Source organism: Oenanthe melanoleuca, chromosome Z (assembly GCF_029582105.1).
Source record: "Oenanthe melanoleuca isolate GR-GAL-2019-014 chromosome Z, OMel1.0, whole genome shotgun sequence".
Lineage (NCBI taxonomy): Eukaryota > Metazoa > Chordata > Aves > Passeriformes > Muscicapidae > Oenanthe > Oenanthe melanoleuca.
In genome coordinates this window covers 51,654,718-51,665,316 of record NC_079362.1, presented here as the reverse complement: position 1 = coordinate 51,665,316, position 10,599 = coordinate 51,654,718, and the positions used below count along the sequence as shown (strand labels likewise).

At 33.5% G+C, this 10,599-nt stretch overlaps 1 protein-coding gene across 2 annotated transcripts in view; it reads right to left on the bottom strand.

The window, feature by feature from the left end:
• Positions 1 to 2,416: 2,416 nt before the first annotated feature.
• Positions 2,417 to 10,599, bottom strand: part of TNPO1 (transportin 1) — a 56,636-nt gene continuing 48,453 nt past the window's right edge. For both annotated transcript variants that reach the window (XM_056514473.1, XM_056514472.1), the window contains 2 exons: positions 9,249 to 9,391; positions 2,417 to 7,922 (listed from right to left, as the gene is read on the bottom strand). In XM_056514473.1, the coding sequence (XP_056370448.1) occupies positions 9,284 to 9,391 (108 nt within the window). In that variant the 3' untranslated portion in view covers positions 2,417 to 7,922; positions 9,249 to 9,283. The remainder of the gene's footprint in view (positions 7,923 to 9,248; positions 9,392 to 10,599) is intronic.

The following is a 10,599-nucleotide window of genomic DNA, read 5'->3' as shown; positions in this document are numbered from 1 at the left end:
AGATTATAAGTAAAATCTTTTTTTTAATGGTATTCTTCACCATGCTTGGGTTTTCAAACTACAGAACCCTTTAGTTTCTACATCTGTGTCACAGAAACTTCTCAATAAGTCAACATAAAGGTAAATATAAAACATAGCTTGAGAAAACTGTAAATTAAATATACACTACCCCGTAAAGACATTACTTAAGAATAATTCCAGGGTAAAAGGACAAGTAAATAAATCTCACTTCCCTTTGTGTACTTCAACACAGAAATAAAATTCTATTTAGCATTTCTGTTAAGCACAGAGGGAGAGAGAAATAATGGAAAATTTAAAAATATAGGCATAAGTTACAGTAACACTGCAGCAGTTATGCATCCAAATTCACACATATGCTTTAAACACAGGAAAACTTTTGAGTTCCCTGTATATTTAATACAGGAAATTTATGACCACTCACTTTACAAGGGGCACTAAGAAAAGGGAAAAAAATGGCAAAATTTTCAGTATAACAACATTTTATTTCCATTTTTTAATATATTTTGAGTATAGAAATATATATTTCCGTATATTTTAACATTATAAATTAATATGTGAAAAGTACTATTTATACCTGAAGACACCTATACCTATAGATATACCTCCATTTTAATTTTCACAATTCAAATGGAAGTCTGGTAGACAAAGAGTTGATGTCCCAAAAAAAAAAAAAAAAAAAAAAAAAAAATCCCCAAAGACTGCAACTCAAAAATAATTCCTTATATGCCTACACTTACATGCGTATGTATTAGTACATGTGTGTCATAATTACATCTGTTTTTCTTAAATTGGATGGATTTTAGGAAACCACTTAATTTTAAGTCTGTCATTCTGATTAAAATTTGATGTCTTTTGAGAGGTTTCAACAGTCTATACCGCTCATTTTATGCAGAACAAGAGTAAATGCTTGTGAAAGATCAGCCCTTTATAATGCAGTGTGTTTCACTGTGAATCATTCTGGGATAACAAAAGCTACCAACGATCACTGTGGGCACCTAGAACACATAAATTATTTTCTACACAATCTATGCCTATTGAAATGCTTCTTCACTCAAGTACAACTTCAAGTACATTTTTAAAAAAAATAAATACCATGATGTACAATTTGCATCATTCCACTACCTCTGCAACATTCATTTCCCTTATTCAAAATGTATTTCACTCTTTTAACATTTTAAAATATGGGTAGTAAATTAACCTGACTAAAAATTAGAGGCCATAGCTTAAAATTGGGTTTTGAGCTGATGGTGGAAGACTTGAACAAACTATTGACAGCAGTATGCTGTCAGAACATAAGGTGAGTGGGAATGTCTATTTGGAAGAAAGATAAACTTCTCCAATCCCCTCCCACACAGCCACTGATGTGTTCAGCTGCCAGGAACTGCTATATCTGCTAAGTAGCCTGGTCTCTACACTGCTGTTCCATGGCCTTCTCTTCTTCCCGGAAATGGAAGTCCTTCATTAAGCAGCAATTAGTTTCTACTATAAATTTCATTATAATATTTATAGCTATGCATTTTATTGCTATATTAGTCAGTCAACACCACGCAGACAACTTAGACCTCGATGTATGTCTAGCACAGATTGCTTATAGAGTGTAGTGACTAAGTTCAATAAAATGTTCAATAGATAAGCAATTTGTGCTAGACGCACATCATAGTCTAAGTTGTCTACGTGCTATTGACCAACTGTTTAGTATCGGAAGTGAATATAAAATGCTCAACTAGACATGGGTGGATTGAAAGAAACAGTTGTTTCATATTTTAGAGACTTCTAAACTAAACTTTCTAAAGCTCTGTAAGTACAGCTCCTTAAATAGTTTGTATTACCACGATCCTATGAAACCTAGATAAAACTAGACTAAGACCACTGCAAATTTTGCTTGAAGTTCTTGAATAATTTTCATTTATTTCTATTTTACTCAATGTTTAACTATTCACGTTATTGATAGCCCGGGAAATAAGTACACCATTTTTCTCCCCTTTCCCATTTGGTCAGACTCTGCAAGTATCAAATGTTTCAAGAAACACAGTTAATGTAACATTTCTCAGTAGTAACTAGTTATTAACTATTCTTAGTATTTATAGAATATTATAGTATATATAGAATACTTACTGTTCTCATTAGCTACTAGTTATCACCCAACAGGTCCTAATTTCAATCCAGCTAAACCTCCTTTTTTATACATTGATCCGCCCACAAGCAGCATGCAGTATCTAAACTAAACTAACAACGAACTTGCCAGAGACCATTCTCTTTTAGATAAAACGAAAATCCTTATTTCAGAGTTTCTAGTATCTACACGTGTGAATCAGAAAAGTGCACTACTGCATCAGGCAAAACATAAACTGAACAGTAATTTTCAATCATTCATCAAAAATTGGAATGCGACAGCTATATTTCAACAACTTTATTAACATAGTCAAGCAGTGATTAACATTCACATCTATTATGTCACATCATACAAATGTAAATACAAAATTACTACAGTACAATATATATTCTCTGCATGATCCAAAATATTTGGTGGCCCCAAAAACTCCTTTAAAATTCAGCAGCTTATCAAAAATTAAAACCATATTCTATTTAAAATGAAGTTCTGTTAGCACATAGGCAGACTTCAAGAAATATCACTCAATTTAGTACAGTTTGAGAGGTTGCAGGAGGATATGTTTGAAGGAAACATTCCAACATTGTGGCAGATACAGAAACAAAAGATTTAAAGCTTTCAAGCAAAACTTATACAACCTAAGTTGTCAGCAGAAAGATCTGGTCACCTTTCATTTAAAACTATTTTGTGTACTTCATCCAATTAAAAATTTTAGAAGTATCAGTTATCACCAGGTCAGACAATGTACAACATAACTATCTATCTCTTTCCACAAAAAAGTTATTACATGGCAGATGTCAACAGCCAAATAAAACTCCTTATATCAATCTTTTTATTCTCATTGCTGTCCTCACAAAAAACACTCAAGTCTTCTTAATTTTGTTGCTCACCTGAAATAAGGAAATAGATACCTAAAGTAAAAGTAGCACAACAGAACAAGTTTATAGAAAAATGATATTGTAAGTGCTGAATTCTTTGAGATGTGGATTTGGCTTACTTAAAGCATACTGTAACACCACACACGGATTCATCCTATAAAGCCATTTCAAACTTCCCTCATTTACGTACATTCAAGCAAGTGAGCATCACTATTTTAGCAGAATATACAAGGCAAGCAAGAAGAGTACTTGCCTCAGTTCCCCATTTAAAACTGGCTTGCTCCAACCGTTAAGTGCAAAGAGCAAGCAACAGTGGCAGACAAAATGCAAGTTTCTATTGGAGAATACATAGAAGACTGATGGATACAAATCATCCTGGAGAATGCATAGGTGAGTGAAATACATAGCTACTGAACAAGCTTTATTTATTTAAGGTGAGGTTAGATTATAACAAACACATGTGCAAACTACATCAGCATCTATCTGAGATTAACTACAGGATGTTTTGCCATTTCACTGTAGAGCTTAACCTTTATCTAAGATAAAAAGTCACACTTCAGACCCTATATAAAAGCTTTATGCATCTGTCATCCTCATGAGAGTATGGAAGCAGTTAGTGTTAAGTTACAACTTCTTTCCTTGAAAAAAATCTAAAACGAAAGCTTTCCAATTTAATGATGCATTTAAAGCATTTTAAAAGAAATATTTCAGTTGTTTGAATATGGATGCATTCTCCTTAAGGGAAGAACGTTTTTGCACCTTATCTGTTAATACATTCAATATGAATAATATAGATGAAGCAAAAGTCATTATTGTCCCACAGTAGAAGGGTAATTTAGGGTAAGTTTAAGACAAGAGGAGCTGCCTAAATGAAATAGGTAAACTGATAAAATTACAACACATTTTTATTAGCATGTGTTCTGAACAAAAAGGGTACAAGAGTATTCACCTGAGATAAAGCTAGTATTTGAATATTTCTAAGTAGCAATGAGTTTTGCTTGAGGAAAGCCACTTGAAGTTTTAAAATATACATTATACTATTATACAATATATGCAGTTTAAGTAATTAAGACTGATGCTAACATAAAAGTCCTAAAAAAAAATCACAGTGTGTATCAATATTATTAGTTACAAAATTTATGCTACTTCATAACATTTAAAAATTATAATGATTACAAATTTTAACCTACTCTTCTAAAAGTGATCTTCTGAGTACAAGTTTCAAGGAGCAATGAACTAAAGCATAAGAATTAGCTTCTTACAATTTAAATATATACATATTCACTGATTTAGAAAATAATCAAGCTTTGGAAAACAAAAATACAAAACTGATTACTTTTGCTTGCACTGGTTAAAATACTGAACTAGTCTAATCTGTTTTCCAAAATGAAAAGAGCGGTTTCCTGACTGTGTTATGAAAAAATTCAATATTGAACTTCACTTAAGACTAATTTAACAGCAATTTTGAACTGCCAAAAAGATGCATTTATAAGGATTTTAAATATACTTTCTGTTACCAACTTAGGTTGATCAGCAGCTTTTTTTCACTCTCAGAATCCTTCAAAAAGGGAAACTCAAAACAGGAAAAAGGCATATATAAAAACAGTAAACACTGACCTCCTGAGGTTCCTACAACAAAATTATTCAAGTAGAAAATCTACACCATTACGTAGCAGCGGCTATTTCTGTAGTTTAGCACACTAACAGCACTTATTCAGTGTGTAAGGAGCAAATGAAGTAAGCCGTGCTTTTAGCATGCCAAGAGGCAGAAACACTGGAATGTAACAAAGACGAACTCACAAGTCTACCAGTATAAACATTCAGTCAACATTCAAGAACTGTCAAGACTACACCACAAGAATTAAGATGCTTTTTATATATCCCATGATGCAATAATTCAGTTTTAAATATTAATGCTGTTTCAGAACTTCTCTTACCTCACATTACACCCTAAAAAGCTTCTGCAAATCTCTGCGCTATCTATATTATGCATTAGGAATATGGTTTATTTGCTTTAAAATATACCATGACAGAACTTACTGATACAAAAAACTATTTTGTTTATTCCTGTCCTAGTTATTCCTGCCCTTTTAAATTATTTTCCTTGCTGTCATACCAGATCAGTTGACATCTGTAAAAAATATGTATTAAAAGAAATATGTACAAGAGTGGCATCCTAAGCTATTCCATGGTGAGGTGGAGTGGTTTTATTTGGTTAGAGAGGCTTTCTGAAATTTAAGAAGTTTAGTTAAACCCAGATTTTCGTAGTTACACTACTATATCATTTGGGTAGGTTTTCTATTCTATAAACTTTTTAATGTAATTTCTCTGAAACTCTTCCTTAATGTTCAAACACATTTAAAATTAAAGCAAGTTTGGGTCTAAAATAATATCCCATCTTGCTAAATTTTGGTCAGGGATGTTCCCGTTCAAAATTAAAGTTTTGAAATTGAATTTTACTAATTTATATCAGAGTTTTTAGTTGAGAAGGTATTTTTGGTTTGCTATTGTAGTAATGTAACTTGAAAGCAAGTTATCACATGCAATTTTGATCAAATTGAATAAATACTATGTACTGGCATTATCAAATGTATTTCACACAGTACATGTCCAAACTATGCTTCAGGTATAATCCACTAAAATTTGCAAAGCCAAAAAAGGGGGAGGGGAACAGAAAACATGCATGTGATCATGCATTGAAAAAAAAAAAAGTCTAAACTCTTTAAACAGCATTTATAAGTTCACACTCACACAGTTCAAACTTCAGTGCAATGGCTAAATCATTCAACAGTCAAAGAACAGAACCATGCAAAGAAGAGCAAGTGCTTAAAAAAAGCCCCAAATAAAAAACCCAAAACGAAACCAAACCAAAAATAAAAAATCCCCCCAAAATAAAAGAAAACAAAAAAACACCCACAACCTCCTTCAAGATCCCCCAAAATAACCAAAACAAAAAACCAACCAAATAATCAAAGGAAAAAAAAAGAAAACAAACCAGAAAACACCAACTAAACCAAAAACTGTTATCCAGTATCCATTCTGCAATGCAAAGGTGAGAAACTAAATCTACAAAAAGGCTGTTATGGCTTAATTATGTTTTGCAGATTAATAATGCAGCACTTGAAAAATGGAAAGGTGTGGCTTCACCTCTGACCAGCAGAGTTAAAAATCTCTCCATTTTCCTTTATCATCATGGGATACTCTTTAGGCAATCTAAATTAATAAAGACTTGCCACTTTCAGATGGACACAAGATCAAGTGTACCAGTTAGGATTTCACATTCACAGTACATAAGAAAATACACATGGAAGGAAAAGTAAAGCGTTAACTTAACAAGGATTTATTCACAGGAATACATGTAAGTAGAGAAAAAAAAAACACAACAGAAAAGCTAAACAAATGAAATGAAGAGGATCCAAACCAACTTTCACTCTGTAGCTTTAAACTTGCACCCTTGTGCATTTTACTACATCACAAAGGGCCACCAACATGCGCCAATACAGTGTAGATACCCTGCATTACATCCATTAACTTAAACATCTCTTTAAGATCATGCTTTGAACAAAAAGAAAGCGTAGAAGGTAATACGTTGAGTGGGAATAAACACAAATATAGCAATCTTGTCATCAACTTCTACAATTGTCTTTACGTGCCAACTAACATTTATGCAGCCTTTAACGGGTCTTACCATGTAACTCATTTTAGAGATTCGGATAAAATCACTAGTATATAACCATGCAGAAAGCACATCACACTGACAGCACAGAGGCAAATATTTTGCACAGCTATATCAGCTTTCCACATTGTGCAGGTTACACACAATACAATATCAATCTTATTCTTAACAGATCCTAAAAAGGTATTTCAAGGCCTAATTGTTAACTACAGTACTTTATATCTATATTCTTAATAAAAATAAATTCCACTGAATCTTAAAAAGGAATTTTAAATGCAGGGCTATATTGAATTGGTAAACTGCAACACAAAACTGGCGCAACATAGGTAAAAGTATACCAATTTCACTCTATGTGATGCAAGCATGCTACTTTCCCACTAATTAAAATTACTTCTGATCACTATGAGCCAGAACGCATGCCTGAACCTTAAACTGCAAGTTAAGAATAATGCCTTACTCTAGAAATCAAAACTAACAAAGTACAATAATAAAATCATATCCACTACCTTGGTTGTTTTTCTTAATGTAAAAATTAAGATGTCAATCTTTCCTTTGCAGTGTCCCTTTCCTTTACCCCAAAAATAAAAGGAGTGACTTATTTGGCAGCTTGAAGGTTGCTTCACTTTGTCCAAGTTAACCTTCATTATTTTATGATGGGGTTTCTATACTGTACACTGCAAGTGACTGTTCCTAATACAGACACAAACTGAGTTTTAACTGTACTAACTTCGTTTGTGTAGTTCTTCATTAACATGCAAATACCTAGGAATCCCACCAAGCAGGATGAAATAATGTAGAAAACCCTTACTTAAAAAAACAGAAAACAAAAAAGAAAGCCTTTTACTGTTTGTGACCCCCATTCTTAGGTTTCCTTTATTGTGCGCAAAATATTTTTCCTCTTTACGTATCCCTATGGTTCAATTATATGGTTTCTTATTTTAGTATAAATCCCCACAATGTTCCAGAATGTGCTGTTTTGTGACTAGATTCTTTTTTTTTTCTTCTTCACATCCAGTGCAGAGGTGTAATAGGAGACAGATTTCCACCCACAAAGGCTCCAGATGTTAAAACATTTCCCAACATCGACTTAATACAGTGACGGCAACACCTCCCTCCCGCCCCTCCCAGTAGGGTTGGGATTGTACTGTATTCCCTACTGGTTTACCCTTCCCCCCAGTAAAGGGTAACATTTTCCCTGGGTGCAGAGGCTCCCTCATAGTCTCCCAGACTGAAGGACCTATAAAAATAAAAGATAATGGTATAATTAGATCTTTCCTTGAACCTCTGGCAGTTAGGTACATTAAAAAAGAGTCTTTTTCAAGCACTAAGTGCCAAACTCTAACTTAAAAATAGATTTATGCCTAATGTTCTCTTTTAAGTCTGTTAAGAAACCAGACCATTTGTATCAGATAAATTATTATTCATGAAACAACAACATATGCTTTGAAGCTACACTGACAGTTCTACCATTGTGCTAAACTTAGATTTAAGATAAAAGCATCCTATATATTCTAACTAGTTTTTCCATTTTTAGAGCAAAATTATGAGGCAGTCATGACACTGAGAAAGGATATTAAACATATCGGTAACTGACCTAGCAGCTTCCTTTTCAAGTGGATTAAACAAGATTGCCGTAGCTTTTCTGCAGTTGAAACTGAGAATAATGGATTTTATCACTTTGTTTTCTTTTCATTGGGAGAAGAAAACACCCTTAAGTCAGAACTAAAATGTCCTCATTGATAAGCATGTAGCTGTTTTATTTTTAATCCATTGTTCCAATCAAACATGTAATGCAAATAGGATTTTTTACGACATTGACTTTGAAAAAATCTTAGGCTGACTTTTAAATAGTTGTCCATTTCAACACTAAACAGAACTGCATGACTCACTCTCATAATTTCAGTACAAAAATTCTACTAGAAGTATCAAATTTGTATAAAGACTAAAAGAATAAACTTAATTCGCTCTCTTTTTTGGATAATATAATAATCTCTTCACACAGTATCACACATGGGAAATTTGCTCTATACAGCATATACAAGCAGCATACAAAGCAAGATGGTAAAATAATAGAGGTACTCTGGAATGCACTTTCACTGTTCTTTGTCAAAGCTGAATTGTTCCCCACATGGAAGTATCTAATAATTCTGAGTTGACACACAAAATGGAACATGGCAATAATAAACACATCCGCCTCCCCCAAACTAAAACTTTACAGTTACTGCAGTTAGTAGCATAGCATTCTTTATTCAGTGGAAAGATAATTTAGTATGTAGTCAGGAGGTCATTATACTTCTCATAGCTACTTCTCATATACTACTTATAGCTAACAAACCTGCTTTCTTATCCTAGAAGAGTATTCCCACTTTGACCACATCTGCCATCTATTAATTCATAACATAGAAGGTAGCCTGTGTCTTTTGTACGATGACTTGAGGATCATATTCATCATTTTGCTTATTAAACTTCAGCAATTCTAGACTGATGAATTAATTATGTTTCATATGATGCAAACAGGGAGGAAGTCCCAGCTCTCTTTGGCAAGTAAGACTCATGTGCTTACCTCTAATTATGGGACTGCAGCTCCAGTGCATGAGGTTAAACTCCATAGTAAGCTGCAAGGCGCTCTTTTAAGGGAAGAGGAAACTGGTCAGAGAAACGCCTCCAATTCTCATCCCCAACTTGATTTTTAAATCCATGAAGAATCTACAGAGGGGAAAGAAAGGGGAAGTCAAAATAAGCAAAAGACAGAGGGTACATTATTTACTAGCCTCATATACAGTAAGCTACAAACTGCTGCGTTGTACATTTGGCAATCTGAATTCATCAATATCATACTGAAATGCTACAAAGAAGCAAAGAAAGTAGAGCAAGGTCTTTCTTAATGTGTTTCTTTAAAGATGACATAAAGAATATAGCTAACCAAAGAAACTAGTATACGTATTTATATATATATTTTTAATAGGCAACTTAAAACCTAGAGTTAAGCCACTTCAGAATGTTTATTTATAGTTTTTTAATTCACTGTTATCCATCCATCCATCCATCCATCCATCCATCCATCCATCCATCCATCCATCCAATCCATTGACAGAGTTCATATGTTTTAAGACTACTGTGTTCACATTTATTTTTTAATAAATGTGAAGCATGTTGTGGGGAATTGAGTTAAACAGCAGCCAGCTTTTGAATGAACGAATACTTGTCCATTTCTAGCACAAACATAAAATCTTTGAGAACTCTGTTTTCTGCATAGAACCTGTAAGACAACTTCACTAAAAATGAAGCTCTTAAAATCTTCTTCGTTTTGAAATAACAGGGATACACAGTCAATGGCAATCAAAAGCCAGTGAAAGAGGAAAACAAATAATCCACAGGTTTCAGTTGGACCTTCCGATGTAATAAACTAACTGAAAATGAAATCACAGTATAGAAAAAAAAATCTTAGTATGCTATGTCTTAAAACAGCAAGTAAAAGCCAACCATTAGAAAGGACAAAAGCAGACAAAACTACCATTCTTCATAGAAAATTATACCAAGAAAATCTAAATTGCTTTCCCTTTTTACACTTAGTGTAACTGAACTGTGGAACAGTCTGTCAGGAAACATCCTCAAATAAAAGGCAATGTCAAAATTCAAGCTCATGGTAACAAGTTCACGCTCAACGCAAGACTGTCAAACAGAGCTGGTTTTAAAAATATGTAGTGTTAATGACATTACATGCAACTAGTTAACTTACTGCTTTTCTCCCTCCCACAAGCAGGCTCTTTCCTAAACCCAAAGAGTCACATTAACCAGCTGCTAAGAAACTACTGAAAATCTAAGAATGCTCAGATATGACAAAAGATGGTAAGTCGGATTTTGATGAGTGGCAGCTCATCTCATCTATTCATGCTCTTGAAAGTATTTTCTCT